This window comes from Phodopus roborovskii, unplaced genomic scaffold, assembly GCF_943737965.1.
Source record: "Phodopus roborovskii unplaced genomic scaffold, PHOROB, whole genome shotgun sequence".
NCBI classification, from domain to species: domain Eukaryota; kingdom Metazoa; phylum Chordata; class Mammalia; order Rodentia; family Cricetidae; genus Phodopus; species Phodopus roborovskii.
In genome coordinates, this window is record NW_026126625.1 from 9792685 (window position 1) to 9808924 (window position 16240).

At 42.5% G+C, this 16240-nt stretch overlaps 1 protein-coding gene across 7 annotated transcripts in view; it reads right to left on the minus strand.

Moving 5' to 3' along the window:
- Arnt2 (aryl hydrocarbon receptor nuclear translocator 2) overlaps window positions 1–16240 on the minus strand; it is a 156519-nt gene that overhangs the window by 51017 nt on the left and 89262 nt on the right. For all 7 annotated transcript variants that reach the window (XM_051206556.1, XM_051206558.1, XM_051206553.1 and 4 more), the window contains exons 6-8: window positions 11179–11281; window positions 4833–4898; window positions 4432–4517 (exon numbers count right to left, since the gene is read on the minus strand). In XM_051206556.1, coding sequence (XP_051062513.1) covers window positions 4432–4517; window positions 4833–4898; window positions 11179–11281 — 255 coding nt within the window. The remainder of the gene's footprint in view (window positions 1–4431; window positions 4518–4832; window positions 4899–11178; window positions 11282–16240) is intronic.

Here is a 16240-nt window from a genome sequence, read left to right on the forward strand (position 1 = left end):
ACAAAACTGAATTCTATAAACTTAGAAACTCAGGCAAGAAATTTCTACATACATACATCCTTCCAGATTCACAATTTTTATTTTTTAACAAGAGCCTTCCTTTCTTTCTTTTTTTTTTTTTTACCATCCATCCATCCATCTATGCATCCATGCAACCATCCATCCATGCATGCATCCACCCATCCAGTCTCCATGAATATGATGTTTGCTGGGTCTGTGATATATGGGGATGAGAAGATGAACAGAACAGAACATGTGCCCTTGTGTCTTGCAGAATGCCAACAGTAAGCCAGAATTAGTGTTAATACACTAAGAATGCAGCTGCTAATCAAGAATGAGTATTGGCAGCCACAGAAGAAGGCAGTAGGTGTTGTAGGACCCTGTAGGCATGCATGATGGCCTTCTTCTCCCGAACCTCCATCTTCACAGAAACACCCAGTAGAAGAGCAAACCAAGAAGGCAGATGATGACATACGTTCAAGTTCACTGTAAACCATGCAATCTGATCATCTTAGATACCTACTTTGAAATTTCAGATTGATGTCTCAAAATATCATTTTCTCTGATTATTGAAATCAGGTAAAACTTTGGGGGAAATATAGACATAAATAGAGAAGAAAAAGTCCATACATAGAAAAAAGTGATTATTATTCCAGTTTTAACATATACCTATGTTTTATTCATTTATAATCTAAAAAATCAAGATGTATGTCTTGTAGTTATTTAAAAATAATTCTTTACACTTTATTTTGTTCTCAAACATCTCATTAGTGTCTGTCCAATGTGCTGGTAGATATAGATTATCTACCAGTCACATTTAGGTTCATTTGGAGATTTCACAATTGTTAAATTGTGCTTAAGCACACAATATATAGACATTGCTAATCAATTCATTAGAATAAATTTCCACAAATCTGAGTGTTGTATCATGGGTCACACACTGTCAAATGTTTGATACATATTGTTCAGTTATTTTACTCAAGTCTTGCACTAATTTGCATTCCAAACAGCACTGTAAGAAGTGCCTTTACTCTTTCTTTCTTTTTTCTTTCTTTCCTTTCTTTCTTTTTTCTTTCTTTCTTTCTTTCTTTCTTTCTTTCTTTCTTTCTTCCTTCCTTCCTTCCTTCATTTGCCTTCTTTCTTTCTTTTTGTAACACTGTACATCATTTGCCTTTTCTTTCTTTGGTCCATTAGTATGTAAGAGAAAATGGTATCAAATCGTTTTAATGTGCTGTTCTGGTTAACCATAGCTTAATGGTTAACCATAGCTTAATGTGTCTATCTTGCATTTTTAATGCCCTCTCCTGCTCTTGGCTTACTTCTCTCATCTGTAACTTTCCTCTTTTGCTCCAAGTTGTGCCTTCTGAACTATCCTGAGACTAATTCTTCCTTTATATGACACCCCCTCAAATACTTGAAGACAGCAATCATGTCTCATTTTCTCTAAGTGAAACATCCTGGCCCCTTCAGCCAGCCCTTAAGTGGCAGTTTCAAGGGCCAGTGTTTAAGACGAAGACTATCTTCCTGCCCCACACAGACTATCACCAACAGTCTTGAGACATATATAGCTCCACAGGAACTCATCCACTGGCTGCCACCACTGCCTGTCTCTTGGGATACCTCTTTTCTCCCTGTCCACAGAGGCTGAGTGTGTTTTATCACACTCCTGACATTACTCATGAGATCATGGGCCTGGAGCCCCAATAAAGGGACAGAAAATCATAATGAGTCCAGAAGCAGAAGAGGAATTTGCCTGGTGTAGTAAGAACGATGAACTAACTTGAGTGAGGAAAGATTCAGTAGGGATCAAGGCATCCCCTTGGCTTGGATCCCAAGAAGAAGGCTTTGGAGTACTGATGAAGCCTGGGTATGGGCATTCTTCAGGGCAACTTTCCTAACCTCAGCTGGCTTAGGGACTCTTTCATCCCCAAAGATGACTGTCTCATAACACCTTTCTATCCCTTTGCCATGCATGTGCTCTCCCCATTTTTCTGGGCACTCCTAGAAGAATGAGTCTGAGGTTTGTAGCCCTGAGAGACTTGCTAAACAATGGGCACACATAGGCCATCAAACATACTAGATAATGGAGACATTGCTGCCTATCTCCTTTCAAGGTCCACAGTCTTTTGCTCTTATTTTCATCTCCTGGAACAATCTCCTACTACAGACCTATTTTCTCAAGCACTATGTGATGTTCCCATAAACAACAACAGACAGGAACAGCCATGCCATTTACAAAAGGCCCTGTCCTAGCTCGGCACTGTTCCTTGTAATACTTCAGTTGCTTGGAACTATTTGTACTCCTGGGGTCTGACTGGTTTTGTAGCACTATCAGAACTGTGAGTGAGTGGATCTCCAAAGCTGAGGGCTGGATGCTTTCTGAATCTCTGTCCCTGAGTCTGGCTCAGGCCTTTGGCAAACAACATCTTCTAAATTACACTTCCTGTGTTTTAAAGATGTCTCTGAGGGGGCAGGGGAGATGGTACAGTGATTGAGAACATTGGCCACTCATCTAGAGGACCTTCATTGGATTTCCAACATGGTGACTCACACCATCTGTAACTCCAGTCCCTGGGGAACTATCTCTTGCACACACAGCATGTACATGGTGTACAGACACACATGTAGGCAAAGCAGTCATACACATCAAGAAAAAATGTTATCAAAAGTTCATGAGTCAGAAACTTGAAACCCCATATTCATATGTTGATGGTATTGGGAGATGGGGCCATTTGGAGGGGAACAAAGTTAAATCAGATTCTACGGTGACCTCATGATGATGATAGTGGCCTCTTAAGAGAGAAACTATGTGCAGTGGCATACTCTAATCACAGTACTTGGGAGGCAGGTAGATCTCTGTGAGTTCAAGAGCAGCCTGGAGTTCTAGGCCAGCCAGGATGTATATAGTAAGATCCTGCCTCAAAAAATAAAATCAAAGAAAGGGAGAGAGACCTAAAACCAGAGGTTCCAGGTGTCAGTTCTCTCCCCATATGAGACCCTCTGCCATAATCTGACACACAGCCAGAAGATCCTTGCCAAATGCAGCCCCTTAGCCCTTAAGTCTCCATCCTTATAACTGTAAGAAAGAAATTTCTTTTTAGGGTAAATTACCCAGCCTGTAATGTTTTGTGATAGCAACCCAATAAAGCTTAAGATAATGCTTTAAGTAGAAAAATATCCAATTGACAGGTTGTTGGTGTGTGTGTGTGTGTGTGTGTGTGTGTGTGTGTGTAAATAAATGCATACACACACACAAAAAGTCAGTGTGGAGTGCTTAGATTGTAGAGTTTTGAATTGCAGGTGCTCAGACTCTGCCAATTCCATAGCACTGTTTTGATCTAATTATGTCTGACATGGCAAACACTCAACAGTCATTATTGTTAGTATTATATGGTACATTCCAGAACTGCAGAAAGATACTGATGATATTTGTGGACATCGAAAACTCAGTCTCCGGAAAACTGTAAGCAGTATAAAGAAATTATCTTAACTTCCTATGGCAGGTCAGTGGTACAATCTTATAGACACCAGGCAGCAGAGTGTCACTCCCCCTATAAAGTAGGCTGTGTCAGTCAGTCAGTGAAGGAAGGGTCACTGCAGATCCCTGCACTGGCCAGAGAGGGGTTTTGTATGATCCTCTCCAAAATACAAATCTAGTTCACAATGAGCGTAATCCTCAGATCACTGCCCAGTAGAGGCAATGACACGATATCCAATGTCTTTATTCCAAGCACTAAGCTGGCTATTGATATACATTCTTTAACTGTATTACAGCCACAGTCTTTGTGTTCTTTTCTTTATGGGATTCATAGCAATACTTTTGTGCTTTAATGTTCCCTGTATGGATACATGACATTTTATTCATCTATTCACCACTTGGTGTATATTCAGGTTGTTTTAATCCTTTGTCCATTATGAATAAATGTTTGCATTCAAATTTGTTTTGCAGATCTGGGTCTTCAGTTCTTTTGGGTTGATATCTAGGAGTCAAATTGTGAAGTCATACAGTAACTGCATGCTTAACATTTTGAGACTGTTTTTCCAAGTGGCTATGCTGTTTTACATTCCTACCAGCAAGATATGATGGTTTCACTTCTCCCTTTCCTTGCCAATGCTTGTTATTGCCCGATTATCTGTTATCTCACTGTGATTTTGACGTGTGTATCTATAGGAACATGGCCCCAACTACCATTTTAAATTTCCACACTATCTTTTTCAGAGGTTGAGGATGCATAGGTCCCTCTCACTCCACTTTCTGGAAACCTGTTTCAAGTAGTGGGGCTTTCTCCAGTATCAAAGATGACATCCTAACCACAAAGAAAAACAACAATACTTTCCTGGTTTTTTTCTCCAAGAATACTCTTAGCCCAGTAGTACAGTTGGAGGTGAAGGCATCTGCCTTCTTGGAAATACGTTAGCAGCTCTGCTCACCTGCTGGTGGCCAAGCCTTGATATAACCTGTGCAGTGGACCACAGCATACTGCGCTTCTCCTTCCTTCACAGGGCCAAGGCCATTCCTGAGAAAGGACAAACATGAAGCTGTCTTCATCACATGGGAACGAGGCAAGGTGATGACCCCTTTGGCATCTAAGCTACCTGTTCCCTTTTTTCCTTTGTGGTTTTAAATCTTGATTTCCCACCATCCTGACTTCTAAAAGTCACACATAAATTCCACCCAACTCCCAGTTCTCAGCGCAGGCACTGCCACCCCGAACATGCCCTCCTGGTCCTCTGCTCTTAGCCCCTCTTCAAGCAGAACTATTCCCCACTGTGGGGCCATCATGACATCTACTAGCATAGGCCCCAAGTACATCATAGGAAGGGATGCCCACCTGAACCTTTTCCGCATGGTGGTTATTCTGTTCAAAGGCAGGTGGTCCAAGGGGGCATTTCCACACCTAAGAGTCAGCACAGTCAGCACTTGTGTTAGAACCAGTGAGGATGCAGTAAATATACGTACGAAACATATGGTGCTACTGAGACACAAGGGGAACCCACCTGGCACTGAAGCATTAGGCAGATGTTAAGTCCTTTAAAATAACTATTAGTGTAAGTTCAAGTTGTGCAGGTGTGTGTGGGGGTGTGTGTGCACATATGCACACACACAAGTTTATGTGTATGTGCACCAGAGTGTGCAGGTTCACATGTATGCACATACACGTGGAGGCCAGAGGATACCTCAGGTGTCATTCCATCCTTAAAGATAATGTCACTCACTGGCCTGCAGCTTACCACGTGAGGCTGGCTGGTGGCTGAGCCCCAGAGACCCTTCTGGTTTTGCATCTCTGATGCTAGGATTTCTAAAGTGTGCCACCATACCCTGTTTTTTTTTTTTTTTTTTTTTTTTTTTTTAACGTGGACATTGGAGATCAAACTTAGGTCTTATTTTATAAGGCAAGTACTTGACTGACTGAACCATATTGTCAACACATATGAAGAGTTCTTTAGTTTGCAAACACTCTTTCTGACATTCATTTTCTTATAAATAAAGATGTTGAGATACTGGGGGAGGGTAATTAAACATTTTCATCCACAGCCATTGGAGTTCCTCTTGCATCTGTGACTATCTTGATCAAAAGGAGTATTAGTCAAACAGCCAGTCAGAGTACCAGTCTGTGAGCACGGGCTGCTCTGAACACTTTATAGACACCTTGTAAAAACTACTCTGGAAGGTGTAGCCCTAGCCAGAGCTCTTTGAAACAGTTTCTTACTGGAATTTTAGCTGTTAAAAGCATGGGTGAACTCAAGATGACCCTACAACTATTTCTACCTAAGCCAGGAGGGAAACACTTCTGGTGGCTAGAAGACTGGAACTAGAGGGGTAAGCCTGTGACTGGGGGCAAACACTAGCCTGCATTTGCATGCACGGGTTGCTATGATTGATGCAAATACCCTTTTAGGCTACATAAGCACACTCTTCGGCTTTTTATGTGAGCCATCTGGGGGACACTGTCCTGCTGGCACATCAAGCCCAGTGACAAGCTTTTCTGGAGCAGTCTTTCCTTAATTACTTTTGTTATTGTTGTTGTCTTAATTACTCTGTTATTATTACAGTTGAGCTGGTAACACACAAAAGAGAAGTAGCAGAGATAGCAGAGCAGTGAGTGGTGAAGGCAGAGGCAGGAAAGCAGCAGTGCCAGGGACAGCTGAGCCACCAGCAGGCTGGACTGTGTAAGTGGCAGGATAGCTAGCTGCTTGACAACAGACGGCTGGAAGCCTGCAGAGTCAGAGGAGACTGTAGATCTTGTTATTGGAAGACTTCTATAGTAGTCCTGCTTTTAGGGTCAAGAGACTCAGCCAGTGTTAACTGGCTGTTATCACAGCCTGAAGAATATGATACCTAGACTGCCTGGAAACTGTAGCTGCAGCCAAGAGTTGAGAAATCTCAGTACACGAGCTTTAACACTTGCAGGGCTAAAGATCCTTTTACCCAAGGCCTGCCATAACACTGAAAGTAGCTTCTCACTGTTGCTCTTGCCTGCTACCATGTGTTGCTATTAAGCATCAAGGGATACAAAAGTTACCTAGGACCCGCACTTGTAAAAGTTGTCCCCTCCTCTCACTTTCTATTCCCCCCCACACACACTGAAGGGTAAGGGTGCTATCAAGTAGATGGTTCTCAGCTGCTGTATGTCTTACTCAGGGAAGCCCCATGGCTAATATCCTTCCAAAGGGCAGAAGTGGGCTTGCCTGCTCTTGACTTGTGATTGCCATTAGAAGGGGAGTTTAGCTAATTTTTAACATGCACGAGAAACATTTCAGTCCATCTTAGTGCTAGAGAGTTGCAGAGAGACTAAAGGAAACCCTAGCTATCCTTGGTCCCACAGATTATTTCAGTGGAATCAGTGGCTTTGTGGAAATGGGGAGGGTGATGATAGCAGCAATGTCTGTTCAGGTCTGGGCAGAGACATCAACTCAAAACAGATGTTGACAGCTGAATGAACAGTAGCATCTTTCCAGGCTTGAGCATCACATTGTGGATACTCCTTCCTGACCAGGGTTGGCTCTAGGAACAACCACACAGCTGGAAGCCTGCTGATTGCAAAGGAGAGGATGCAGACAAAGGACCCATAGTCATAGAATCAGGTATGCCTGGGGCCCCCCTATGGGGCCCAGGGGATAAAGCACTTGTCACAATGGCAGGATATCCCTGGTCACTTCTCAATGACTCTCTCAGCATCTCAGGTATCAAGCATCCAGGCTCTGGCCACTACTTGGCAGCCCCATTTGTTAAGTGTATTTCCATTCCCCAACTACATGACAAGTGCCAGCTTGGATGTCTTCATTGGCAACGTGCAAAAAAAGAAAAAAAGAAATTGTCCAATTATGTTCTGAGACCTTGGAGAGCTGCCAGCACTGGAGTAGTTTTCATAGCAGAATCAATCTACAACATTGCTACCTAGGGATGCACACAGGGCCCTCTGTCCCTTCCTGGAAGACTGTGCCCAGTGTCCTGAAGAAACTGTGTTGTTTTGTTGAAGATGTCATCCTCTAGGCACAACAAAGTGCTGCACATTTCTCAAGTCAGTCCAGGTAGCACAGGGCTCATACTCGGATGAGCAGCTATAAGTATGTTCTCTGGAGGCATGCCTGGGCTTGGAATGATGGGATAATCTAAGTGGTAACAGTGGCAGTATAACTGCTAATAGAAACGGTGTGCTATGATGCCTCCAAGCAGTTCATTCATGGAATTAATTTAGAATTTACATCACTTGGGCTTACTAACTGTCCCCAAGCCAGGATAAGAGGACCCTGCTGTGACATTAGCTGATGATATTTTGTTTCTGGCTAGATGTTGTGCATGATTCCTATGTCCAGCTCATTTGCAGCACAAAGCAGGCAGCCAGTGAGACTCCATCCTAAGTCAGAAAGACCATTTACACACTGTCACTCCAGTGCCTTCCTGTCACTTTGTCAGGACTTTCTGGAAGAGGTCCAGCATCGAGCCTGGAGAGGAGCAGATGCAGTGGAAATAACAGCTCTTTCACCAGACCCCTAAAGCAATGTTTTGTAAAAGAGGGTTCTGTAGACCCACCTAGGGATAAGAAGCAGGTAACTTTGGTGATATGGTGTGTAGATTTGTATATTTTTCTCTCTCCCCTGCCCCCTTCTCTCTGTCTCTGTCTCTGTCTCTCTCTCTCTCTCTGTGTCTGTCTCTGTGTATATGTGTATAAATACAGGTATTCAGATATATACACAATCTGTGTGAAGACCAGAGGACAATCTTAGCTGTTCTTCCTCAAGTACCATGCACTTTTTTTTTTTCCTGAGACATGGTCTCTCACCTAGGATTTGCCCAATAGGCAGCACGTCCCAGAAATCTGCCTGTCTCCACCTCCCCATCACTGGGATTACAAGTGCACACACCACCATACTAGACGTTTTCTTTTCTAACATAGCTATCTCTCTAGCAATAACGAATAGATTTTGTTAAAACATACACTGATCTAAAAGGAAAAATAAATAACCATTTAAAAGAAAATTCTCCTTGGAATGAGATAGTACCCACAAGACATGCAAGTGTTAAGTCACTTCTGGCAGCAGACAACCAAGTAAAAGTGACATTAGCCAGTGGGACGGGCAGCTCAGTGGGCTCACACAGCTTGAAGGGGAAGAGAGAAGTCAAAATGGATGCACAATCCCACTGGTCAGGAGAGGTGTTTGGAGACAGCCCCAGGGGAAATGCATCCTGGGACAGGCTAAGTAGAAGACAGTGAGTGTGCCTTGCCTGCCTGTGGCTCCAGCTTCTGCTTCTCACTCTGAGTATTAGCCTAGAAGCTTCAGATCTTGCATTTGGGGCTTAGTAGTGGCTTTTCAGATACTTGGCTTTCTCTGATTCCCTCCCACCTGGCTAGATGCTCAACTCATCTTTCTGCCAATGGGGAAGCAGGGCCCCAAGTGCATCCTCTGATGTGCTCTCTCAACTGCCTTCTGGTGACTGTCCACCAAGCTCAGCTGCCATCTCAACATGGATCCCCGAGTCCATCCTCAGTCCTAATATTCCCTCCATTTCTAGAGTTATACATCCAATTTGCCCCTCATCTCTTCCATTTAGTTGTCTGGTTGGTACCTCAGTCTAGAAGGGATGGCTACTCCCCTTCATTCTAAAGGAGCTCCCAGACATCTTTCCCATCTTAGTAATGGCACTCGGTTTTTCCAACAGGACAGGACACAGCATAGTCCCATATCTGATCTATCTCATTATTTTATATCCTACACATGGCTGGTTGCCCGTCCTATTAGATATCTGCAAGTATATTATATTTCTCACTCCTCCTTATCACCTTAATAATTAAAAAAAAAAAAGGCTGCCTTGACCTTTCTTTTTCTCTAGAAAGAACCAGGGTTCTTTTCCTATCCCCCCCCCCTTCTCGCTCTCTCTTTCCCTTTCAGATTTTGCTGGGGGTGAGGACTTCTGGGCCCAATCTTCCATGAATTCAAGCAATAACTATATACAAAACATTCTATTGAAAGCCAAGGAGGTGTAAAGAGTCATGAATCATCTGGGCAAATGTAGCTCAAGCTTGTAAACCCAGCCTGTAGGAGGCTGAGACATGAGGATCAAGAATGGAAGCTAGTAGATGCTAGACTGAGCTAACCTGGACATTTCAAACCCAACAAACAAAAATGTCAAAGAGGTATAAACCACAGCCTCTATCCTTAGGATGATGTAATTGACATGAAGCCAAACCATTTACATTTAAAACATAAATCAATAGGGCTTGCAATGTGGCTCTGTGAGTAGAGTGCTTGCCTAGCACAAAGGAAGTTCAGGAATTCCAATGCCATATAAACCAGGCATGGTAGCCCACCCCATTGTCTTAGTACTTAGGAAGCAAATACAGAAAGATCAGAACTTCAAAGTCACCTGTAGCTGTAAGAGTTTGATGCCAGCCTGGGACACATGAGACCCTGCCTCAAAATCAAAACAAATAAATTTGATCAATAGTAGTTAGGAACCAGTTTAAAAGGTGTGGGTTGTTATAGGAAATACAAGCATAAACATGGGATCAGTGGTTTCAATGCAAACCATATTGAGAAATACAGAACCTGAAGAGGCAAAAACATGTGAAAGCCCTCAAAGAACAGTTGGGGGAAAAAATCACAAAGTACAGGGAAACAGAGTTATTACACTGGGACAGGGTTATTATACTGGGACAGGATTATTACACTGGGATAGGGTTATAACTCTGAGACAGGATTATTACACTGGGACAGGATTATTACATGGGAACACGGTTATTACACTGGGACAGGGTTATTACACGGGGACAGGGTTGTTACACTGGGACAGGGTTATTACACGGGGACAGGGTTATTATACGGGAACAGGGTTATTACACGAGAACAGGGTTATTACACTGGGACAGGGTCATTACACTGGGACAGGGTTGTTACACTGGGACAGGGTTATTACACTGGGACAGGGTTATTACACTGGGACAGGATTATTACACTGGGACAGGGTTATTACACTGGGACAGGGTTATTACACGGGAACAGGGTTATTACACTGGAACAGGGTTATTACACAAGAACAGGGTTATCACACTGGGACAGGATTATTACACTGGGACAGGGTTATTACACTGGGACAGGATTATTACACTGGGACAGGGTTATTACATGGGAACAGGGTTATTATACGGGAACAGGGTTAGTAAATATAGAGCACTGAGGAGATGGAAGAGAGAACCAAGAGTCCCAGCCAGCTTGCACTACACTGAAAAATCCCCCAAAGCCAAAGGCTGAATAATAGCTCAGTGTCAGAGCACTTGCCCCAGGGATACAACCCCTGGGTTTAATCCCCAGCACAGTTCCTGGCCCTGTTCCCACCCCCCCTAAAACAAAACAAAACAAAACAAAAAAAACCAAGAACATGCTGGTGTGGTGGTGCACACTTTTAATCCCAGCACCTGGGAGGTTTAGGCAGAAGGATCTTTGCTAGTTAGAAGCCAGCCTAGTCTATATAGCAAATTGCAGTCCCAATTAGGGCTACCTCAAAAAAAAAATTAATGAACATGAAAGAGAAAGAAAACAGAATGGGTGGGAAATGGTGAATTACTAGGAGGTATAGGAGGCAGAAGAGGAATATTCTCCTGCCAGGTCAAGAAAGCCTAAAGTTAAGAGCAAGGTCAAGCGAAGCCCTCTGGCCTTGGCCTTTGCTAACCCACAAACCTCATCCTACAGATGAAGGAGCGTCGAGAGCCCATGCACATGCGCATGGATGACTGCTGTCCTTCCTTCTTCACTGTCCCAGTCTTCAGGTCCAGGATGCGGCCTGAGGGAGAGAAGTACATTAGTCATGAACCTCTGCCTGAGATCAGGGTTAGGGAGGTTTTCTCAGCATCTCCAGTGTTATTGGGCAGAAACTCACAGGGAAATGGAATCCATACGGTTCACGAGGCCTTGTTTTCTTCAGTGCAATCTCTACTTGTCAGCTGTACTGTTGGATTCCTGAGTCCCAAGCCACTTTAGTCTGGCCACCTCCTCCCCAATCCCATGAAAACAGCTTTGCCAAAGTCACTAACAACTTCCCCACTACTGAATCCAAAACACATCTTTCCTTTATTTGATCTGGTTGCTTTGCTGAACTTTGCAAACTATATATGGATCTCTTAAAACAAAACAAATCAAATCAAAACAAAACACCCACCAAGCTAGGCATGGGAACACTCCTTTAATACCAGTACTCAGAATGCAGAGGCAGGTGGATTTTGGAACGTTCAAGGCCATCCTGGTTTATAGAGTGAGTTCCAGGCAAGTTAGGGATGCATAGGGAGATTTTTGTCTTAAAAGACAAACAGCCCGCTGCTGCTCCTGTCTCCGGTCCCCTTTGAGAGCACCCTTGGAGCTCTGATACACCCTCACCCATCCCAACCTCCAGCCTACCCCCCCCACCCTGTGCCCTACCCCACCTACGGTCCTGCTGCTCTGGTTGAGCACTGGGACAGAGGGTGGAGCCAACAGTCCACCCTACTTCGGAGACCTCTCGGAGCAACTCCGAACAAAGGAGACCTGACTATCCACGTGGGACCACCTGTAATTTCCACCGGCTTGGTCCCTGACCCCGCCTCCAGTCCTCTGCTGGAGTCCCAGGCCCCTCCCAGAGATCCGCCTATCTCAGCGGGTCCACTTGGAGTTCCTGCAGGCAAGATCCTTGACCCCCAAATCCGGGCCCTGCCAAAGAACGAGGTCTCAGCTGGAGAGCGCCAGTTTCCAGTGAGATCCCACTACCCTGCAAAACCTTCTCAAGTTCCAGTCCAGCCCTCGTCCTCTTCTCCCGGCTATTGGCCAGAGAGAAGCCTCCTAGAGAGCTTGGACCACACAGAGATACAGACATTGAATCTTTGATCCACATAAGCCCATCTGGGAAGGACCATAGAGAGAGGGAAGAGACACCACCAACACCTACAGGAAGAAACTATGGGAAGAAGGCAATACAAGAGAACACCTAACAACAGAAAGACAAACATGACACCACCAGAATCTAGGGAATCTACACCAACTAGAATGGAACACAACAACAAAGCAGAGGAAGCAGAAGGGTATGACTTAAAAATCACCATCATAAAAATGATAGAGGCCCTCAAAGAAGATATGAGAAAATCCCTTAAAGAAATAGAGGAAAAAACAAACAAAAAAGTGGAAGAAATGAACAAATTCCTTAAGGAAAGTACAGAAAGCCAAGAAAAAACAATTAACCAGGTGAAGGAAACGGTTCAAGATTTGAAAACCGAAATTGAGAAAATAAAGGCAACACAAATGGAAGGAAAGCTGGAAATTGAAAAGCTGGGCAAAAAATCGGAAACCACGGACACAAGCATAACCAACAGAATTCAAGAGATGGAAGAGAGAATCTCAGGCGCAGAAGATAAACTAGAAGAAATAGATTCATCGACCAAAGAAAACCATAAATCCAACAAATCCTTAACACACAATATCCAGGAAATGTGGGACACCATGAAAAGGCCAAACCTAAGAATAATAGGCATAGAGGAAGGTGAGGAAGCCCAGCTCAAAGGTGCTGAAAACATATTCAACAAAATCATCGAGGAAAACTTTCCAAATCTGAAGAACGACATGCCCATGAAAGTACAAGAAGCATACCGAACCCCAAATAGGCTGGACCAAAGAAAAAAGACCCCTCGACATATAATAATCAAAACACCTAGCATACAGAATAAAGAAAAAATATTAAGAGCAGCGAAGGAAAAAGGACAGGTAACATATAAAGGCAGACCTATCAAAATTACACCTGACTTCTCCATGGAAACCCTCAAGGCCAGAAGGTCCTGGATAGATGTTCTAAAAGTATTAAGAGAACACGGATGCCAGCCTAGGCTACTATATCCAGCAAAACTCTCAGTCAATATAGATGGAGAGAACAAGATATTCAATGACAAAACCAGATTTTCCCAATATGTATCTACAAATCCAGCCCTACAGAAAGTATTGGAAGGAAAATTCCAACCCAAGGAAGGTAACTACGCCCACAAAAATGTAGGCAACAGATAATCCAACTACACCAGAAACCTAGGGTGAAGCAGAACAAATATATTCACAATACCACTGCCAACAACAAACCTAAATCAAACAACCATCAACAATCAATGGTCCTTACTCACCCTCAACATTAATGGTCTTAACTCACCTATAAAAAGACACAGATTAACAGAATGGATACGAAGACAGAATCCATCCTTCTGCTGCATACAAGAAACACATCTTAGCTCCAAAGATAGACATTACCTCAGGGTAAAGGGTTGGGAAAAGATTTTCCAATCAAATGGAAATAAGAAGCAAGCAGGCGTAGCTATCCTAATATCTAACAAGCTAGACTTCAAACCAAAACTAGTCAAAAGAGATGAAGATGGTCATTTCATATTCATCTCAGGAGAAATCCATCAACACAAAGTCTCAATTCTGAACATCTATGCCCCTAATACAAAGCCACCCACATTCGTAAAAGAAACACTACTAAAACTCAAAGCTCATATAAAACCTCACACACTTATAGTGGGAGACTTCAATACACCACTCTCAACACTAGACAGGACCACAAATCAGAAACTCAACAAAGAAACAAAAGAATTAACAGAAGTTATGTCTCAACTGGGGCTAACAGACATCTATAGAACATTCCATCCAAAGACAAAAGAATATACCTTCTTCTCTGCTCCACATGGAACCTTCTCTAAAATCGACCACATACTAGGAGACATAACAAACCTCAACAGATACAAGAGAATAGAAATAGTCCCCTGTATCTTATCGGACCACCATGCTTTAAAATTGGAATTCAACAACAATACAAATAGCAGAAAACCTGCAAACTCATGGAAACTGAACAATGTGCAATTGCACCACTCCTGGGTCAAAGAAGAAATAAAGAAAGAAATTAAAGACTTTCTAATATTCAACGAGAATGAGGATACAACATACCCGAACTTATGGGACACCTTGAAAGCAGTGCTACGAGGGAAGTTCATTGCACTAAGTGCCCATATGAAGAAAACAGAGGATAGTCACATAAATGAATTAACAGCGCAACTGAAAACCTTAGAACAGAGAGAAGCGAATTCACCCCGCAGGAGCAGACGCCAGGAAATAATCAACTTGAGGGCTGAAATCAACAAAATAGAAACCAGGAAAACAATACAAAAAATCAATGCAACAAAGAGTTGGTTTTTTGAGAAAATCAACAAGATTGATAAACCTTTATCCAAATTAACGAAAAAGCAGAGACAGAACATGCAAATTAACAAAATCAGAAATGAAATGGGGAACATAACAACAGACACAGAGGAAATCCAGACAATTTTCAGGTCATACTTCGAAAATCTGTATTCCACAAAAATTGAAAATTCAAAGGAAATGGACAAGTTTCTGGATAACTATCACTTACCAAAATTAAATCAAGAACAGACAAACAACTTAAATAGACCTATAACCCGAAATGAAATAGAAGCAGTCATCGAAAGCCTTCCAAGGAAAAAAAGTCCAGGGCCAGATGGATTCAGTGCAGAATTCTACCAGACATTCAAGGAAGAACTAATACCACTACTCCTCAAACTGTTCCACAAGATAGAAACAGAAGGTTTATTGCCAATCTCTTTTTATGAGGCCACAATAACTTTGGTACCCAAACCTCACAAAGACACAACTAAGAAAGAAAACTACAGACCAATATCCCTGATGAACATCGATGCAAAAATACTCAATAAAATAATGGCAAACCGAATTCAAAAATACATCAGAGAAATCATCCACCATGATCAAGTAGGCTTCATACCTGGATTGCAGGGATGGTTTAACATACGAAAATCTATCAACGTGATCCACCATATAAACAAACTGAAAAAGAAAAACCATATGATTATCTCCCTAGATGCAGAAAAAGCCTTCGATAAAATTCAACACCCTTTCATGATAAAGGTATTAGAGAGGTCAGGGATAACAGGAACATACCTAAACATAATAAGAGCAATATACAGCAAACCAACTGCCAACATCAAACTGAATGGAGAGAAACTTAAGCCAATTCCTCTAAAATCAGGAACAAGACAAGGCTGTCCTCTCTCTCCATATCTCTTCAATATCGTACTAGAAGTTCTAGCTAATGCTATAAGACAACAAAAGGAGATCAAGGGCATCCAAATTGGAAAGGAAGAAGTCAAACTGTCTCTATTTGCAGATGATATGATAGTTTACATAAGCGACCCAATAAACTCTACCAGGGAACTCCTACAGCTGATAAACACCTTCAGCAAACTAGCAGGATACAAGATAAACTCAAAAAAAATCAGTAGCCCTATTTTTTTCAGACGACAAAGAGGCAGAGAAAGAAATCAGAGAAACATCACCCTTTACAATAGCCACAAGCAACATAAAGTATCTTGGTGTAACGCTTACCAAACAAGTAAAAGATCTATATAATAAGAACTTTGTGACTCTAAAGAAAGAAATTAAAGAAGATACCAGAAAATGGAAAGACCTCCCATGCTCTTGGATAGGTAGGATAAACATAGTAAAAATGGCAATCTTACCAAAAGCAATCTACAGATTCAATGCAATCCCCATTAAAATCCCACCACAATTCTTCACCGACCTTGAAAGGATAATAATTAACTTTATATGGAAAAACAAAAGACCCAGGATAGCCAAAACAACCCTATACAATAAAAGAACATCAGGAGGCATCACCATTCCTGACTTTAAGCTCTACTACAGAGCTATA